The 21035-nt window shown below is 42.7% G+C and overlaps 1 protein-coding gene across 3 annotated transcripts in view; it reads left to right on the top strand.

Annotated features, from left to right (window-relative positions):
- Positions 1–954: 954 nt before the first annotated feature.
- MTHFSD (methenyltetrahydrofolate synthetase domain containing) overlaps positions 955–21035 on the top strand; it is a 601324-nt gene continuing 581243 nt past the window's right edge. Inside the window, exon 1 of one of the 3 annotated variants that reach the window (XM_044082038.1) lies at positions 955–1404. In XM_044082038.1, coding sequence (XP_043937973.1) covers positions 1374–1404 — 31 coding nt within the window. In that variant the 5' untranslated portion in view covers positions 955–1373. Of the gene's footprint in view, positions 1405–1436; positions 1527–21035 lie in introns of those variants that run through there. The other 2 variants (XM_044082037.1, XM_044082036.1) reach the window with 2 other exon arrangements.

Raw genomic sequence — 21035 nt, 5'->3', positions numbered from 1 at the left:
AAACACCTAAATGTTATAAGAAACAGAATAAGCAACTAAAATGATTCAAGAATAAGCTTTTATTTAGACAAAAAATTGAAGCTTTGTCCTTTGTACTGGTCGTGGGTATGTTTCGCCCTGCAAAATCTGACGTTTGTACCAAAAATGTCCCACTTTGGTCATTTGAAAAGGTGGCAACCCTACATACCTCTCAGCTGCCCCTCATTTTGACTCAGATTTTATCTTCCTCCCCCTTAATTCCTCATAAAACTGGTAACTTTGGGAGAGAATGTGGTGAATTGCATGTAATAAACAACATTAATTAGTTATAGACTTCTTTTATTTCAAAAAATGTATTTTACCATTCCTTTATTCTCCTATTTTCTGAAATTAATAGTAGTAATATTGTAAAAGTGTTCCCGATTGTCCCTAATTATTTCCGGATTTGTCCCGGATTTTGATGTGGTATGAGCCTAATTGGTGGAGAGCTATGGGCATAAATATAAACATATAACACTAAATTAAGGTTGCCACCTTTTTAAATGCCCAGTGCGGGACATTTTTTGTAGAAATGTCAGATTTTGCAGGACAAAACATACCCATGGCCAGTACAAACGATATAATTTCACGTTTTTTGTCAAAATAAAAGCTTAAGTCTTGTACCATTTGAGTTGCTTGTGTTATTTCATATAACATTTAGAGATTAAAAAAATAATTGTTTTACGCAGCTATTAAAGAAAACTTAGGAAATATTTTTTATCGTTAAATATCAGGACATTTGCCATTTTTTAATTTTTTTCACAGGACACAACTGCCCAAAGAGGGACTGTCCCAAACCCTACACTAAATATGCCAAGAAAAGTATTTGCTGACATTCACAGTCTGTCCGTCAATGACGCCACGACCACATCGGCTGTCAATAAAGCAGGGACTGCCGACTATTTTTGCATACGTCATTGGGCGTCCTACGCAACCAATAACAACAATATGAAACGTTGTAAGTGCCACACGTGCTGTTTAGAACAGCTTGTCTGTAGTTTTCTCGGCTGTTACGCCAAGCATGCAAAGGAAGATTGTTCCATGTTGGATACCGTACTACGCTTACATCTGACATACGTTGCGTGGGTTGTAATGGAGTAGTTTTGATGACTTCCGTTTAATAACTTACTGTAAAAGTTTTATTTTCTTTGGGTAGTACGCCACAGTACCTGCTGTTGGAAATTGTGCTCCAACTAATTCGTCTGCGAATCAAGTGCCATTCCCGCAGGGCCTTAGCAAAGGCTGTCTTTTGGTGGATATTGTCAAGATTTGGGGAAAGCTAAGAGATACACCAGGGCACTCACTGCTTATGTTTTATTATCTTCTGGTGTGTCTTGACGAACTGCACAGCAAATATGACAGAACCTGTGATTAAGTTACGTCTTGGTAATAGCCTTTCTTGGTTTGCACCTGTTGCAGTCATTCACTGTACAGACAATTTGTGTGTTCCTTGAGTTTTTAAGTGCACCTCATGGCTTTAGGGCTTGCACCCCAAATGTCTTGCTCAGGTATCTTTATTCACACTTTCAGTGACGTCACTACTGTTAGTACTTAAATTGCTGTAACTTTTATAAAAGCAGTGCATGTTATTGGTATGGAAAACACCAACACTGAGGTACTTATCCAAAAAGGAATACGCCCACGTAGTTGTGTAACATTTTTTTTACTAACATTCTGTAAAGTATTGATTTTTTTTCTCTGTTAAGACTGAGGCATGTCAGACTTTTTATTTTAACACTATGACCATTTGCTTTGCTATTGGTAGCTTATAGTCAGTAGAGTCATGACTGATATCTTTCTCATGTTACTACAGTAGTAGAGAAATTAGTGAAGGTAATGACGCTATTATTCTTTCTATTGCACCGTTAAGGACAAAAAAATCATTATTTTTTTACTAAAAAATCTCAACAAAAGTTGTACAAATATTAGCTTGATGTAGATATAAATATTTCACATATAAAATCTATTTCTTCCTTCTCTTATCCCTTACCTGGCTGCTGTGCACCCCTGCTTTGGTGTTTGCACCTACTCGAGTTCCTGCGGGTCTACCTGACATGGTCGACAAGCCATTTGATCGACTTTTATTTGGTCGACAATTCATTTGGTCGACAAGCAGTTTTATGTGGGGGGCGAAGCCCCCCACACCCCCCTAACTATATATATTAACTCCAGGGTTGCACAACATTGGGGAGGGGGGCAAATCTGCCTGTCGACCAAATAAAAGTCGATCAAATGGCTTGTCGACCATGTCAGGTAGACCCGTTCCTGCACTAGCCCATCTGAATCTACCCTGCTGGACGCCTAAAGGAAATAGTCCAGATTACAGGATTTAACCTAACCAGCTCCCTGAGAGTCTTTTCCTTGAAAAAAGACAGTGGAAGTATGCACTGTAACTGATATTACCTATTGAAACAACAACATTAATGTAAAGCTACTGCTAAGGTAGGCAAGCCTCCCAGCCAGGTTAGCCAGCAGCCAACCTCCCCTCTAGCATTTAACTAACCCTACTTCCTATTTATACCCCATTGTTACAGACTAGGATATCTCCTGCCCCCTCTTCCTTAGCCTGATATCCCCCTTTAGGGGACTTTTTTGATGCTATAAAAGTAACTGACCGCTAGGTGGTGCTATACTATACTCCTTCTGTCTTGCTATTTCTTTACCAATTCTTAAGCATTTCTCCATAACTAAGTTCCTAGCCTACGTCTGATTATTGCTTCACTCTTTCATTACTGCCCCAGAATACCTAACCTTATATTACTCCTCCAACATCCCTAGTCTATCCTTGCTAGCCTCTGAACATTTTTCAACGTCTCTTAATTTCAGACTTGTCTGCACTTTCCCACTTCACTGATTGTCATCCTCAACAGCTTTCTCTCTCTGGTTCTTGATTCTACCCGCTCCGTTAGCCCTGCAGGCTCACTCTGCTCCCCTACCCTGCCCCCAATTCCCACCTGCCGATACTACTGCTACATTTATTCCTCTAAAACCACATCCTCATCACATCTGCTCCAGTCTAGCAGATCACCCAATTACCACTCCCAAACCTCCTGTTACAAAGCCATGCCTGTAATTATCTTACCTCCCCCCGCTTCTTGTTACATCACCTCACCTCCTGATACATCTCCGAACCAGTTCACACTACCTCATCTCCCATTCTCCTTTTTCTTTTCAATCCAACATAATAACTTTATCACCCATTCCTCGTCAAGTACAACTATTACTCTTGGTTTCACTCTTTCCTCCTCTAACTATTACTTATCTGCTAACCTCCTATGAACAACAATTATACCCCACTCTTCTCTTCCCCTCCAAACACACTTCATCTTCAACACTAGCTATCGCTCATACTTTCATAAACATTACATCCAAACCCTGCTACCTTCAAGCCAAATTTCATAGACTAGCACACATTTAGTATCCTAACCTAAATATTAGAAAATTACTTGACTACTATTGTAAGCTTCACTATCCTATAAAAAGAGTATACCTCTACTCCCTATTAGATGGGGACATTCATCCAAATCCCGGCCCAAGTAACACCCTTGCCACTGATGCGCAACCCTAACAACACTTGTACCCAAGCCCCTACCAAACCTCCTAACTAACTGTCTATAGCACATCTCAATATACGTAGCATCAACAATAAAATTGCTCATCTCCACGCCCTCCTAGATGTCCACCTATTTGACAACCTATGTTTATCTGAAACATGGCTAAAACCTGCAGTGAAAGACAATGAAGTCACTCCCCTGGGTTACAATATCCTTAGACTGGACCGCACAGCCAAAAAGGGAGGAGGGGTAGCAATCCTATGTAAAGCAGAGCTACGAGTTAGCACTGCAAACCTTAGACCACCCTCAGACAACAATGCTGAAATACTCATTTCTAAACTCCAAGTCAACTCATGTAAATCCATATATATATTATCTGTATATACCTACCTCCAGGAAATAATATTAACACACTTGAAAATATCCTTAACTGGCTTTCTATTAATCTCCCACAATAAACTATAGTCTTAGGAGACTTCAATATCGACTAGAAGTCCTGTAGTAATGTTCACCCTGCCACCCATATTAACCTATATGGCTTCTCTCAAACTATTTTCTCCCCCACTAGAATTAATAAATCTATTAGCAAAGAAAGTACCTCAGACTGGATTGTTACTAATACTCCTCATCAGACATATGAAACAGGAACCCTACCAGATGACCTAAGTGACCACTCACTAACTTTTATTATGAGACATAAAACCAACCTACCTTATCCAAACACTTTTAGGACAGTACGCACCAAAAAGCTATTTAACCCTGACCTTTTCCAGACAGAACTCAAGCAATGTAATTGGTCACCACTAATATCTTCCCCACTAAATGAATGAAGCAGTGAAATACTTTCATTCTACATTCTTGGCCATCCTTGACCACCATGCCCCAACTCGCTCTGTTAGAAACAAAGCTAAACCTGCCCCTTGGCTCACAAATGCTGCCATGCAAAAAATCCTTCTTAGAAACAAATCCTGGGCAAAATGGTGTACTACTACAAATACTATAGATCACCAAACCTTTAGAGAACTTAGAAATAATACAAAAAAAGCCATCCTCCTAGACAAAAAAAAAAACTTTTACTTCCAACTACAGCAAACCTACCAAAAGAAACCACAAAAATTTTGGACTAGCATTAACAAACTATTATACCCAGGGCAATCTATCACACCTAACCCACAAGACTCTAATCCTGAGAACCCCACACAGACTGCTAATGCCTTCAATTCTTTCTTCACAGATGCCATTCAAACTCCAGCTAACCATCTATCTCCAGATACCTCAAATCTGCCTACTTCTACAACCTCCATCATTTCAGTTCCACCCAGTTTCTACTTCCTTTATCTGCTCCCTTCTCCAAAAACTAAAATCTACCACCCTCTCAGCTGACCATTTCCCAGCAGAATACCTGCAAAAAGAAGCCATAGCCTGTCCCATCTCTATTCTGGGTAACAGAACCATTAATGAGGGAACTATCCCATCTATCTGGAAACCTTCTCATATCATCCCATTACATAAAGGTAGAAACTCCAATGACTTCTCTAACTATCGTCCTATAGCTCTACTGTCTCCACTAGCAAAAATAATGGAGAATGCATCCATAAGCAACTACTTAACCACCTACTCCAAAATAACATGCTTGCCAACTGCCAACATGGATTTAGACCTTTCCACAGTACTACTACTGCCCTGCTATCCTTCACAGACTGCAGTAATAATAAACGCAACAATAATGTGCTTTCCTCCGCGGTCTTTATTGATTTATCCAAAGCTTTCGATATGGTTAATCACCAGCTCCTTCTAAATATATTGAAATCCCTTTCACTTGTACCCCTAGCCATAAATTGGTTCAAATCTTACCTAAACAATAGACAACCGGCTGTGCTATGGAATAATAATCTATCTAATCACCTTCCCATCTCCCTTGGTGTTCCTCAGGGGTCCATATTAGGCCCACTCCTATTTTCAGTCTTTATTAATGACCTTCACTCAGCAATTCCTCATGCCGCCTGTATTCAGTACGCAGACGTCTCTACTACAATTTGTTCAGCCACTTCTCCAACTGAATTACAGACCCTTACCCAAAAAGCATTCAACACAGTTGAACAATGTTTTATAAACCGCTGCCTCTTCCTAAACCCCCAAAAAACTAAACTGTTACTATTCACTCCAACCCAAAAATCCACTCCAGTACATTTCACACTCATGTCTAATAATGGCACTCTCATATCCCCTGACCCAACCACTAAACTCTTAGGAATAACAATAGATAACAACCTTAATTTTGACACTCATATAAATAGCACAATAAAATCAGTCAACAAAAAATTGGGGTCCCTCTATAGAATCAAACCGTTTCTTACCCCAGTAGCCAGGACCACTATAGCCAGAACTCACTTAATCTCCACTCTACTCTATGCTTCACCTATATACACTAATCTTTCTAAAAACACCCTCAACAAACTGGCAATTTCTTATAATAATATTGCTAAATTTGCCACTGGCTGTCCTTTTAGAACTCACCACTGTCTTAATCTAAAGCAATTAGGATGGCTAGAGTTTCTAAACCAGCTTCAATTTCACTAGCTTGCTATAACCCATAAGATCATGTATCAACCCACCAACACACCAATACTTGCTAGCCTCATTTCCCCTTACAGCAATCTTAAGAATCTATGATCCTCAAACAAACTGCTGATTAATACTTGCAGATCCAATAACTTGGCAGGAGACTGTCTGTTCTCTAATACTGTTGGAATGCTCTGGAATCTTCTACCCTCTGAACCTAGTATCTCTGTCTTCACTAACACTTTTTAAACAGAATCTAAAAGTATTTCTCAGAACGCATTAGTTATGCCCCTGTACGAACCCTGACTAACTTTCTGCCTCTACACTAATGAATACGCTTCACCCTTATAGACTTATCCTTTAGGAACCAAATGACCATGTTATTGTAATTTAAATATATGTATATATGTAAATAGTTACATCTCTCGTACATTACACTTTACTGTTTGTGTCTTGCTCACGATGAGTCCTGTACTAGTATTTTATCATCACCAGCTGTTTTAGCTTGGATTGTTGCAGCTTTCTTCTTTGTATTTTGTATGTGTCTTGGAGCCTTTCTCCCCGGGCCTCTACTGAAAATGGACATGTATCCAGTTAAACTAGCCCAGTCAGCAAATGTAAAATAAATAAATATTTTATTCACAATGTTTTGACTGTAGAAACTTAAAAAGGTAGTATAGTTCCTTGTGAAATCTAAGGGCAGTTTTTAGTTATTTCAGTCTGAAAATAAATTACTTCTGCCCCACCTGATGCAAATAGGATCTCGAAAAGGTGGTAGCATTCTAGCATCATAGCAGCATGCAGATATGAAAAGTTTTTAATGGATAATACTTACCTACAGCAGTACAGGAACTTACTGTGCACACTGAGAGCATTTTCCTTTTTGATACTGACATCTAAATTTACATTAAAGCTGGAGGCTAAACTTCCAGTAGGCAGGACTCCCCCCGTATGATCATGTAGATTCTTCCATAAGAATGTATATTGAGATTCTTGACATCTTTCCAGTCCGAGTCCTGCTAATTTTGTGCAAACCTCAGCCACATAACCAAGTACAAACACATAGATCAAAGCATACGCACAAAGCCTCAGTTGCTGCAAGTTACAGAGTTACCATGTTGGAATATTGTTTATAGGTTCATAGGTTGGTACTAGGCTATCAGCCCTAGGGCCTATACAAGCTAGGCCATAGCAATTCCCTGGCTATTTCTTCCCACAGTATTTACTTCCCTGGACCCCTGTCTAGCAGGGCGACTGACGTGATTCCCGGGGTGAATATCCTATCTCCCATCCAATCATCAAGGTTCCTTTTGAAGAGGGCCAAAGAGGTGCTCTGCTTGACATGTATGGGCAGTCTGTTCCAGAGTCTGGGGAGTCTCTAGGTCAGGAACCTATCCCTCCAGCATGTTTTGTTCATTGTGATGACAAGGTTTAGATCCCTGGATCATGTGTTTCTGAAGGATTGGGATTTCTTTAAGTGTAGCATGTCCAACAGCTCTGGGTTTGACATGGCCTTGTATGTTAAGCAGAGATCGCCTCTGAGTAGACAATATGCGACAGAGTATAGGTGGAGTTTTTTTAGATGGTCAGCATAGGGCATCTGCTTTAGGCCTGTGATTCTTTTAGTGAGGTATTTTTGCGGCCTTTCCAGTTGTTGCAGATGTCTTGAGAGGTACATACCAAACGGGGTGTTGTATTCTATAATGGGTCTAATGAGGAATGAGTACAGTGGGACAATGACCTCCTTTTTTCTGGATGAAAAGCCGTTAGTGATGAGGTGTGCCACATAGAAGGATTTCCTGACTGTTGTGTGGCGATGTGGTTATCGAAGGTGAGACCACTGTCCACCTGTGTCCCTAAGCCTCTTATCACACTTTCGGTTTAGTGTACTGCCACCTATGTGGTAATTCACGGGTACATGTTTTTTTCCCAAAGGGGATAACTATACATTTCTTGGCGTTCAGCTTGAGCCCATGGCTCTGGCACCAAGCATCTGTTTCTGTAAGACCCTTTTGTAGAATATCCATATCATTTGGGGATTCAGTAATGGCTCCCAGTTTGCAGTCATCTGCAAACTTTGTTAGCCAGAGTTCCTTAGTGTTGGCCTGTACTTCAGAGAAGTAGATGTTGAACAAGAGTTGTCCCAGGACTGAACCCTGAGGTACTCCACTTCTCACTTGTCTGGAGCTGGATTTGGAGTCGGCTACTTTTACAGTGCGAGTTTTGTCAATAAGCCAGTTGGCAACCCATCGAGTGACATGGGGATTAATGCCCAACTTAGTAAGTTTATCTATGATTCCAGAGTGGGGGATGGTGTCGAAGGCCTTGGCGAGGTCCAGATAGGCTGTGAAGATCACCTTACCCTTGTCCACAGCTCTGGAGACTGATTCGAAGAAGTAAATCAGGTTCAGGAGACAAGATCGGCCTTTCACGAACCCATGCTGCGTGGGGTCCAGTGTTTGAAGGTTGCCAGTGTCTTTGTTTATAAGTTCCATGATATGTTCCATGGCCTTGCAGATCAGGCTCATCAGACTGATGGGGTGGTAGTTTGGATCCCCCCTTGTGGAGTGGGATAAGAGTAGCTGTGCACCACTCAGTGGGCAGGAAGCCTGAGGTGAGGCTATGATTAAACATGACACTTAGGTGAGGTGCCAGTTCATTTTGTAGTTCATGTAGTACACAGCCCAGGATGTCATCTGGTCCCATGGACGCTGTATTCTTAGCTTTGGAGAGTGTTTTTTATTTACCTGTGTGGCCGTTATTACCGGAATTTGGCAATCCTTCGGTATTGAGATGGGCCCTTTAGGGGGTGAGAGGGGGGTGAAGTTTGCACTGAATCGCTCTGCCAGGATACTGGCGATATCCTTGGGATCAGTATATTTAATGCCATTCTGTTGTAGCTCAGAGCAGATCTGAGCATTGCCATTTAGATTCTTGACATAGCTATAAAATGCCTTGTGGTTGTCTTTGGCATCTTTGGCAATTTTATTTTCGTAACTAGCTTTGGCGGATTTTATGAGGGATCTGAGCTTCTTACTGAGGCTGGTAAGGGAGTTTCTTGCATCCTGGGATTTTTTTCTTTTCTGGAACAGTTTTTTCCTTTTGTTGTAAAGTTTGTTTATGGCAAGGGACCACCAGATTGGCTTCCTTTTTTTGGAGGAGAGCGTCTTGGTTCTATTGCGGATGGCACGATTCATGCACGAGTGGATATGCTCATACAGTGCCTTAGTGTACGATTCAGCAGTCGAACTTTCAGTTCCCTTCTGCATGGGTGTCATGAAGTTTGTCACTTCTGACTTGAGTAGCATGAAGATGGCTTTGGAAAAGTTTTTTATGGAGGGTTCCTTACTGGGGTGTGTGGGTGGAATAAGGATGTTAAGGGTGATTAGCTTATGGTCAGACCTGACCAATGAGGGGGTGACCATAGGTTTGGAGCCTTGATTTCCCATGTTGGCAATGACCAGGCTGGTCTAGGATATTGGAGCTCCTGGTGGGACTAAGGATTAGTTGATCCAGGGCGTTGGAATATATGAATTCCAAGAACCATTGGGCAAAGATGGTGGTACATTAGTAGCTTTCCCAGTTAATGGCAGCGTAGTTGAAATCCCCAGTATTAGGGTGGTTGTATCTTGATATTTTCCAGTATGTTTAGAAAGGTGTAGTGAGAATCTTGGGGTATGGTGTGGGATCTGTAGCAAGCTACAATTTGGATTGCAGTCTTACCTAGTGTTAGTTGCACCTGGAGAATTTCAGATGCATTGTGTTGGGCAACTAGTCTGTTGTTTTGAATATCCTTGGTGAATATGGACACTCCTCCACTTTTAGTGTTTTGGTCCTGTTGTGGTGGCCAAAAAGTGTGGTAAGAGTTGTAGCCTGGTATTTCAGGGGTGTTCCCTGGAGCCTTGAACCAGGTCTCAGTTACTGCACAGATATCGATGTTCTCCATTTTTAGGAGTGCCTCGAGAGAGTGCATTTTGAGGTTTAGACTTCTAGCATTGAGTAGCATTACCTTCAGATTTTGCATGCTTGTATCTGTTACTGTGGTGGTTTTGTCCTTTGAACTTTGCCTAAAAACGGCACTATAGGGGTGGCAAGAGCCTTAGCCAGTAACCTGAATCCCAGGGGCGACAGGTACAGACCATCTTTGGCAAAGCATCATGGTCTGTCGATCATGTCGTCCCAGGAAGACAGATACTGGATCCCCTTTGAATGACACCAGAAGCTTAGCCAATTGTTGAAGTCAATCATTTTGTCCTTATACTGTGGTATAATTCTGGGTGAAGGCAGGATGCTACTCAGGGCTAGGGTCATACCTGCCTGGGCCACATGATCCGAGAGCTCTTCCGTGTCTCTTTTCATGTAGTCCAGGGAGGTATGTCTCAAGTCATTCCTTCCAACATGGACAATGACAGAGTCATATTTGTACTTCTTGAGTGACTTGAGTGCATGCATTATGTGGCAGATCCTGGCATCCAACAGGCAGCTGACTGTAATTTTCTACTTGTTCAGCTTGGTGAGTGGGACATCAGTGTGCCTGACTATAGAGTCACCTATGACTAAAGTGTTGGGTACATTGTCTTGCCTTGGAGGCTGTTGTTGGGTGGCACACTGGTGTTGTGAGCTATGTGACACTTTGGTTGTGATTGGTGTTTGTTTGCGTTTGAGCTTCAGAGGTCCTTGTTGCTTGGGCAGGTTACTGTTAAGGGCTTCCACATATGTGCATTTAGTGTTGCTATGTGTGGGTGTTGGTGGTGTGGGTTTAGAAGGACTGTGTGTTGCTTGAGGTGTAGTGCGGGTGTTAACCTTCTACTCTTGACTGTCTAGCACAATCTTGGATGGAGAGAGCTTTGCTTCCAGTTTGGCTATGTAAGTGCATCTCTCACAGGTTGTAGTGTTGGGTGGTAGGAGGCGCGGGTCGTTTAATATCAAAAATGCATTAAACTTTGGGGAGGGGGGTTTCTACTAAAACCTAGCTTTGTTTCAAAACCATGTCGAAACACTAAAACCAGGCAGTGCTAAACAATGAACTTGTGATCAGTGTCTCGATGGTCTATAAAACAAATGTGTACAACAAAGGTGTCTTAGGACAAATGATTAACCTGCTCACCAGGATGAAAATAAGACTTAGACAATTAAACATCATTATAGTTATGTGGAGTTCCCAAGAATATGTTTAGTGAAGTTTGCTCCTTAAATGGTACCTGGATTAAGCACCAGTGTTGATCCTTAGTTTGTGGCAATGGACCTGATGGCATAATTAGGGATTCAGTGCCTTTTAACCTGGAGTGAGTTGAGTGAGCATTTTGCTTGCTTTGCTAGTATACACCAGTAAGTACAGGCAAGGAATGGGAAGCATTATGTCTCTAAAGCATTTTTTTTTAAACGTGCACACATAACACCTGAAAACGTGACAGAAATGATCCAGTAAAGTCTATGATGAGGGCAGTCTTGTTAACAGTAGCAGCTTTAAAACAGAAAAGTAGCTGAGGGGTCAAGCCAAGACCTCCAGCACCCTCTCTGTCCAACTAGTGCTTTTTGTCCCTGCCCGAGTAGCTGACACACACACACACACACACACACACACACACACACACACACACACACACACACACACACACACACACACACACACACACACTTACTTTGAGATTTGATTTATATACAAACACACACACACACCTGGGGAAGACTGGCCTCTTCTGCCCAGACTATAAGGTAGTTATCACTGCCACCAACCCTTCATTATCAGCTAGTAGAAGACCCTTAGAAGGGTGACCAATCCTATTGTGTAATGTTACTATTATCCAAATGGTAAGTCTGACCAAAACTTGCAAGGCTATTTAGGAGTGGCCTGTGCAGTGTCACCAAATACATATGCAAGTACTTTCAGAGCTTAAATATGTCTCACAAATATCAACCACAAAGATAGGTTGAAATATATTTAATAATCAGTAGTAATAAATAATGAAAGAACAAGACAATACTCAATCAACACAGTAACTGCAGAGTTACAGGAAATATTTTAAAACAGCATTGCAGGACTGTCTCAAATACATAAAACATCTAAACTAATCGTTACTCTATTCCTATCTATATCTAAGAGAAATACTATGCCCTAAGTCTTACTTACAGACAACACGCAGGCAGAAGTGCTGATGATGGATGTTTCCAGGTCAAATACAAAATGCAAAGTCTCTCACTGAGAGAGTTCTTTAATATCAAACATTACTGCTGGGTCAGCATTGATGACTTCACTCTTTGTCACCTGCCATCAGTTCCCACGCTAACAGAAACTAACATCTCTGTGTTAAAAATACACATCTTTCAGATGTTTGCTGAGAAATGGAAGTCATAAAACAATTAAACACTTTTACATTTTAGACTTAGTAATTACTTCTCTACAAGGCAATAGAAAAACCTGTAGCCCTAGACATCATGTCTGCTTCACTGAAACTGAGAGATAACACAGTCGTAAAACAATTTAATTTCAACTTATTTTCTTGAAATTTTGTAAGTTAACTCTGTGTGTTCCAGCTTCTACTATTAAAACATACAGTGCAATGAGTAAGTATTTGCCCCTTCCTGATTTCTTATGTTTTGCATGTTTGTCACACTTAAATGTTTCAGATCATCAAACAAATGTAAATAGTAGACAAAGATAACTCAAGTAAACACAAAATGCAGTTTTAAGCGATGATTTTATTTATTAAGGGAAAAAAAAACTATCCAAACCTACATGTCACCTGTGTGAAAAAGTAATTGCCCCCTAAACCTAATAACTGGTTGTGCCACCCTTAGCAGCAATAACTGCAGTCAAGCATTTGCGATAGCTGGCAGTGAGTCTTTCACATCACTGTTGAGGAATTTTGGCCCACTCTTCTTTGCAGAATTGTTTTAATTCAGCCATATTGGAGGGTTTCCGAGCATGAACCGCCTTTTTAAGGTCATGCCACAGCATCTCAATTGGATTCAAGTCCGGACTTTGACTAGGCCACTCCAAAGCCTTCATTTTGTTTATTTCTAAGCCATTCAGAGTTGGAGTTGCGTGTGTTTTGGATCATTGTCCTGCTGCAGAAGCCAAGTGTGCTTCAGCTTGAGGTCACGAACTGATGGCCAGACATTCTTCTTCAGGATTTTTTGGTAGAGAGAAGAATTCATGGTTCCATCAATCACAGCAAGTCCTCCAGGTCCTGAAGCAGCAAAACAGCCACAGACCATCACACTGCCACCACCATGTTTGAGTGTTGGCATGATGTTCTTTTTCTGAAATGCTGTGTTACTTTTACGCCAGATGTAATGGGACGCACACCTCCCAAAAAGTTTAACTTTTGTTTCATCAGTCCACAGAATATTTTCCCAAAAGTCTTGGGGATCATCAAGAAGTTTTTTGGCAAAAGTGAGACGAGCCTTTATGTTATTTTTGGTCAGCAGTGGTTTTCGGCTTGGAACTCTGCCATGCATGCCATTTTTGCCCACTCTCTTTCTTATGGCTGAGTCATGAACAATAACCTTAACTGAGGCAAGTGAGGTCTGCAGTTCTTTAGATGTTGTTCTGGGTTCTTTTATGACCTCTTGGATGAATCGTTGCGGCGCTGTTGGGGTCATTTTTGTAGGTCAGCCACTCCTGGGAAGGTTCACCACTGTTCCATGTTTTCTCCATTTGTGGATAATGGCTCTCACCATGGTTTGCTGGAGTCCCAAAGCTTTAGAAATGGCTTTGTAACCTTTTCCAGACTGATAATCTATCTGTTCCAGAATGTCTTTAGATCGTGGCATGATGTCTTCCTTTTTGGGATCTTTTGGCCTACTTCACTTTGTCTGACAGGTTTTATTTAAGTGATCTCTTGATTCAACAGGTCTGGCAGTAATCAGGCCTGGGTGTGGCTAGTGAAATAGAACTCCGCTTTCCCAAAAATGTGATTAACCACAGTTACTTCATGAGTTACCAAGTGGGGCAATTACTTTTTCACATAGGGCCATGTAGGTTTGGATATTTTTTTTCCTTAAATAAAATCATCACTTAAAAACTGTATTTGTATTTACTTAGTTATATTTGTCTAATATTTGTCTAATATTTAAATTTGTTTGATGATCTGAAACAGTTGTGACAAATATGCAAAGAAAAATAAGAAATCAGGAAGGGGGCAAATACTTTTTCATTACACTGTACATTTGCACAGGTATATAGTCTATATGGTTTACTATCATAAATTCAAAAATCAGAATAAAATGTGTCTGAATTTTCGAATTTAAACATCGGAAATGAACATTTCCGTATGTCCCTAATGTCGAAAACAGCTGTGTATCGACAATACACAGCACTCCCACCCGTCCCGTAACTCCCTACCTAACTAGCCTAAACTCACAGTTATGCAGGGGGGCAAGCCCCCCACCCCCCCAACTTAATATTCCAACTCCGAGATCGCACTACAGTGAGGAAAGGGATGTATTTCCCTAACCGCACTGTACCGCGATCCCCTCACATGAGCGAATGTTATAATTGCGAATGCACAGTCCATTCGCAATGATAACGTTCGCTCACATCACCTGCCGAACTATGAAGTATTCGAACATCTGTTGTTCGAATACTTCATAGCCGTGCAATTGCACGTCGGCATTGTGATAGTAAACCAGTTTATATACATTTCTGTTCTTTTCCAGTAGGGTACACTGTGGATACATCATTGAAGCTCAGTACTGTACAAACCCTGTTCAACACACACTTCTACACCTGTAGTTTAGTATACACATAACATATAGTTCTTACATGACAAGCATATGAGTCATGTTGATATTCACAAATGACATATGATTATTTACAAAATTCCAGATAGCTGGGCTGGCAGTGTCACAATCTCCCCCTCCCCCCTCAAAAAAACAAGCTAGTTTTGCAAGTGACCCCTGAGAAACGTTGCTTGAGAGGTTTGATAGCTGGGCTGGCACAAGTGACCCCTGAGAAATGTTGCTTGAATGGTTTGAGCCTATCTGAGAATTCTTTACCCCATTCCTTGTCTCGAGAGCCCATCTGCCTTGGCATTGCTAACCCCACTGCGGTGCTGCACTGTCATATATGCTTGCCACCCTAGGTTCCATCTTAGTAACTTGGCATTTTGCTGTCTGGCTCATTGTAGCCATGTTAAGGGATTGTGGTCTGTAACTACAGTGAATTTCTTTCCATACAGATGAGGCTGAAGTTTCTGCAGTGCCCACGCTATGGCTAGGCATTCCTTTTCTACAGCTGCATAGTATTTCTCCCTGGGTTGGAGCCTATGACTGAGATGTACCACTGGGTGCTCTTCTCCCTCTGTGGAAACCTGGCTAAGTACAGTCCCCACCCCATGGTTTGAAGCATCCACCTGCGCAACAAATTATTTGCTGTAATCTGGACTGACTAACACAGGGGGTCTTCACAAAGCTCCTTTAAGCTTCTGGATTACCTGGTCACATGCTGGGGTCCACACCACCTTATCTGGCCTGTTTTTCCTTGTCAGGTCTATGAGGGGAGCAGTTATGGTACTATAACTGGGGACAAACTTTCTGTAGTACCCTGCTTTCCCTAGGAATGCCCTCACCTGTTTTTTGGTAGCAGGGGCAGGCCATGCCTGAATATTTTCCACCTTGGTGGCAGGTTCTGGCCTGATCTTACCACACCCCACTCTATGTCCCAGGAAGGAGATCTCTACCGTACTCACCTGACATTTGTTGGGCTTAATGGTCAACCCTGCCTTTGTTAGTTTGCCCAGCACCTCCTTGACATGCTGAAGGTGCTGTAGGTGGCAATATCATCTAGGTAAGCAAGGGCAAACCCTCCTGCCCCTGCTAGGATACAATCTACCAGCCTCTGGAAAGTCACTGGGGCATTTTTCATCTCAAAGGGAATCTTTTTTAACTCATATAAGCCAAAAGGCGTCACAAAGACTGACCTCTCTCTAGCACTGTGAGTCAAGGGCGCCTGCCTGTAACCCTTGGTAAGATCAATAGTGGTAAGATACGTAGCCCCACCCAGCTGCTCTAGGGCTTCATCTGTCCTAGGAATGGGGTAAGCATCTGACTCCGTGTGACTGTTTAATTTCTTGTGGTCTACACAGAACTTGTTGCTGCCATCCTTCTTTGGTACCAACACTACTGGGGAGGCCCAGGGACTGCTGGACTCCTGAATTACCCCTAGTTCCAACATTTCCTGTATCTCCTCCCTCAGAGTTTGTTTGACTCTCTCAGGCACCCTATAAGGGGCCTGCGTAATAGGCCTGTGGGGGTCATTTATCCACATAAGGTGCACACACGTGGTGCAGCACTGATTTCCCAGTGAACATGCTCCCAAACTCCTGTAACACTGCTCAGATTTCTTGAAACTGGGTAGGGGATAGCTGCTGGGACATTGCTACCCCTTCCACTGAGGTGTCAGTTCGAGCTTCAGTGAGGAGATCAGTCACCAGATCTCCCTCAGACTCCTCCTGCCATCCACTGCAAATACTCAGCACAGGGGCTTCCCCATCATGGTAAGGTTTCATCATGTTAACATGGTACAATTTGTGCCCCTGCCTCCTACCTAGCAGTTCTACCATGTAGTTAACATCATTGACCTTCCTTACCACCTTGTAGGGTCCCTCCCAAGCTGCATGCAGCTTGTTGTTTCTGACAGGAGTGAAAACCATTACCTGCTTCCCTACAGCATACTCTCTAGCTTGAGCATTCCTAGTCATACCAGACGTTTTTCTGCTGTTGGGCTTCTGCCAGGTTCTCTTGGGCCAAGCCCATGAGTTTCATGAGCCTTGTTCTGAGGTTTAGGCCATATGCCACAACAGACTCCTTGTGGAATTCACACTCACCCTCCCACTCATCTCAAATCAAATCTAGAGGTCCCCTCACCCTATGCCCATAAAGCAAACCAAAACAGTGAAAAACCTGTGGATTCCTGGGGCATCTCTCTGCAAGCAAACAACAGATGGGGCAAATATTTGTCCTTCTCCCTCTTAAACTGGTCTGCAAATGCCCGTAGCATGTACTTGAGTGTAGAGTTTAACCTCTCCACAAGACCATTAGTCTGGGGATAGCATGGGGTGGTCCTTGGGTGCTTCACCCCACAGTGCTTCCTCAGACAAGCCAGCAGGTCTGACATGGCACCTCTGTCAGTCAATATTTCTTTTGGAAAACCTCTCCTGCTGAAAATCTCTTAACAAAGCATTTGGCATCTTTTCTGCCTCAGGGTATTTGGTAGCATAATCTACTACCACTATGATATACGTTTTCCCTGTGGAACTTGGGGTACTCAGAGTCCTGACAATATCCATAGCTACCCTTTGAAATGGCTCCTCAATCACAGGCAGTGGCATCAAAGGAGCTTTCACCTTGTCTCCTGGCTTGCCTACCTTTTGGCACTGCTCACAGGTTCAGTCATACCCTGTTACATCTCTGGAAATCCCTGGCCAATAGAAGTTCTGCATAATATGTCTCTTTGTACACTTTATGCCATTATGACCTGAAAAGGCAATATCATTGGCTCTGGTGAGAAGTTCCAGATGGTAGGCTGTGGGCACTACCAACTGCTATATTCTCTCACCCTCTAGCCCTCCCTCAGGGGTCCACTCTCTATACAGTAACCCTTTGTCCCGGTGTACAGATTCCCCCTTCCCTTCAGAATCAGGTGCCTCACTAGCTACCTCCCTCAGGCCTTGTAATGTAGGGTCTGAGAGCTGAGCCTGTCTCAACTCTCTCTTTGTAACCCTTCCCAGCTACCGTTCCACTGGAAGTCTGGTATCCTCTGACAGTGGTGCCTCACTGTCAGCCTGGGTACTATACTCACCTCTGCCCTTGCAGTCACTCTGTCCAGGGGAACATCAGTACCCACTAGCAGCTGTGGCTCACCTTCAAGCTCACTGCTGCAGGGTAGCACCCTCCCTGAAGTAACCATCTCACCAGTCCTGGCTGCAAGTGTGCGGTCTGTCTGGGTCTCCCCCAGGCTACCAGACCCACACGCTTGTCTCCAAGCCTGACTGCATGTAACTGCATGCACAGAGGGTACTGCATTATCAAAATAATTCCTGATTAGGACATCTGCAGGGATTCCTCAAACACACCTACTTGCTTGCTTCCTTTTCCACCCTCTCAGTCAAGGTGAACCCTAGCCAAAGGTATTTTGAATGAGGTCCCTCCTAAAGGTCTGACTGGAGTAGACTGCTCAAGCAAGTAGTGCTCCTCTGTGACCATTGCAGGCTTCACAATGGTTAGGTCAGAGGCTGTGTTTCTCTTTCCCATTCACTAAGCAAGGATATAACCTCTTGTGGTAGTTTAGTACCCTTGTTGTCTCAAGACAACTTACTGCTGTCATTTTGTCATTCCCACTTACTGGCTCTCCCACCATTTGTCCCCCACCTTGCCTCCGTGGACATCTATATGCTACATGGCCCCACTGGTTGCATTTAAAACATTTAACCCTTGGTCCTGGACTAGTGGCTTCCTCTGCTACTAGCGGAGTCTGTTGGGGCAGTCTGGACTGCCTACCATGGTTTCCCTTAGACCTATGAACAGCACTGAGTGTCCCTTTCCACTGCAGTGATGCCCTGCTTGCTAGGTATAGGTCTCCCTTCTTCCCCATCTTATCTGCAATAGTGCATTGTCTGTCAGCTAACCAGATTCTCATGTCCTTAGGCAAAGTGCTAAGGGCTTGTTCCCTCACCAAAAGATCTGCCAGCCCTTCAAAAGTGGTGACCTGACATCCACTCATCCACCTATGAAAATAAGTGCTTAGTTCAGCAACATATTCACACACACTTTCATCTGCCTTGCGTCTATACTCACAAAACTTTTGTCTCTAAGCTTCAGGCATTAACATAAAACATTCTAAAATACAGTTCTTTACAACATTATAATTTAAACTATCAGTTTCAGACAGTTTAGAAATTGCAGTTACAGCTTTACCACAGAGTAAGGAGGTCAGGAACCATACCCAGAGCCCCTCTCAAACATATACATGAAACGATCAAAATTATCCCCTCTGTAAATTGTGGAAGAAATTTACTGACCTTTGTTGCTTCTGGGGTTCAGTTACTCCCTTCCCCACTACCTCCATGACTCTGGCAAAGAGTCAGCATCTCCTTTTCATGTTGCCTCTGCGCTCCTTCTCCTCAGCTTCCAGGTGTCATGGTTTCTCATTTTCCTCAGCCTTCAGGCATTGTAGTTCCTCATTTTCCTCAGTCTCAAGACGTCTCACTTTCTCTGCTGCTTCTATTTCCAAACGCTTTGCTTCCAGTTCAAGTCTCTTTAACTCCAGATGGATTTTTAAGTCCTTCGTTGAAAGGTTGAGCTCTCCATTTTCTGACAGTTATACATCGCCATGGCCAGTCTGATTGTCCTCCTGGTTACTATTCTGTGATGCAGCTGTGGCTAAAGCTGCAGTCATGTCTGCTTTAGTCAGGTTGGCATGCACCAGTCCTGTAGCCTGGGACATTTCAGCCAACTGGCTCCTTGTCAGCTTGCCATACTCCTCTGTTGACATGCTTGCCTGCTCTCCCTGACTAAGCAAACAAAAAAAAAAAATAAGTGTGATATGAACTCTGAATGTTCACTGCATGACTAATTGAGAGTACAGACACCTTCAGTGACCACTGTACACAGGCTGCAGGAATTCAGTATCCACACCACTACAAGCCAATTAATATGTGATGTGGCAACCCCACCACTGTCACCAATTAATATGTGATGTGGATATCCCACCACTGCCTATCAACCAATATGTGATGTGGATATGCCACCACTGTCCACCAGTTAATATGTGACGCACCTGCACTGGCCCAGTAATCAAGGATCCTCAATCCTTACCACTGGAAACAGTGAGGGACGTACACAATCGGAGCATGACATGTACACACATGCTAAACTGCAGTTTCCCTTAAGAGCACATAGAGATCACAGTCAGTCTGGGGTTGGTTTCTCCCTGTTTCTCCAGATCCCCAGTAAGACTCCTCACTGGCACAGTTGCAGAGTTAAGATCTCAGCTGAGGGTTCAAGCCAAGACCTCCAGCACCCTCTGTGTCCAACCAGTGCTTTGTGTCCCTGCCCAAGTAGCACACACACACACACACACACACACACACACACACACACACACACACACACACACACACACACACACACACTTTGAGATTTGATTTATATGCGAACACACACACATCTGTGGAAGGCTGGCAGAGGTTTACTAGCTATCCCCCTTCTGCCCAGAGTATAAAGTAGTTATCGCTGCCACTAACCCCTCCTTATCAACTACTAGAAGGTGCTTGCAAATGGTGACCAATCCTGCTATGTAATGTTACTATTATCCAAATGGTAAGTGTGACCAAGACTTGCAAGGTTATTTAGGAGTGGCCTGTACAGTGTCACCAAATACATATGCAAATACTCTTAAGTGCTTACATATGTTTCACAAATATCAGTTACAAAGATAGGTAAATAAAAAAACAAGCCAATACTCAGTCAACACAGAAACTGCAGAGTTCAGAATCACAGGCAATATTTTAAAACAACATTGCAGGACAATCTCAAATAAATACAGAAAACATCTAAACTAATCTTTACTATATTCCTTTCTGTATATAAGAGAGACACTCTTCAAGAAAAATCTTGATGATTGGATGGGAAATAGGAAATTCACCCCGGGGATCACCTCTGTGGCTCTGCTCAACAGTGGCACAGGAAAATAATTTTCTTGGGTGGCAAAAGCCAGGGTACCTTTTTGACTGGGCTTATATAGGCCCCAGGGCCAATAGCCTAGTTACCTACCTATGAACCTATGAACACTATGCCCTAAGTTCTGGTTACAGGCAGAAGGGCTGATGATGGATGTTTCAACAAAGAAACTGCAGAGTTCAGAATCGCAGGAAATATTTTAAAACAACATAGCAGGAC

Source organism: Protopterus annectens, chromosome 8.part1, assembly GCF_019279795.1.
Source record: "Protopterus annectens isolate FY-2018-M chromosome 8.part1, PAN1.0, whole genome shotgun sequence".
NCBI classification, from domain to species: Eukaryota; Metazoa; Chordata; order Ceratodontiformes; family Protopteridae; genus Protopterus; species Protopterus annectens.
Note: the sequence above shows the minus strand (reverse complement) of the source record. Positions and strands in the feature narration are given on the sequence as shown.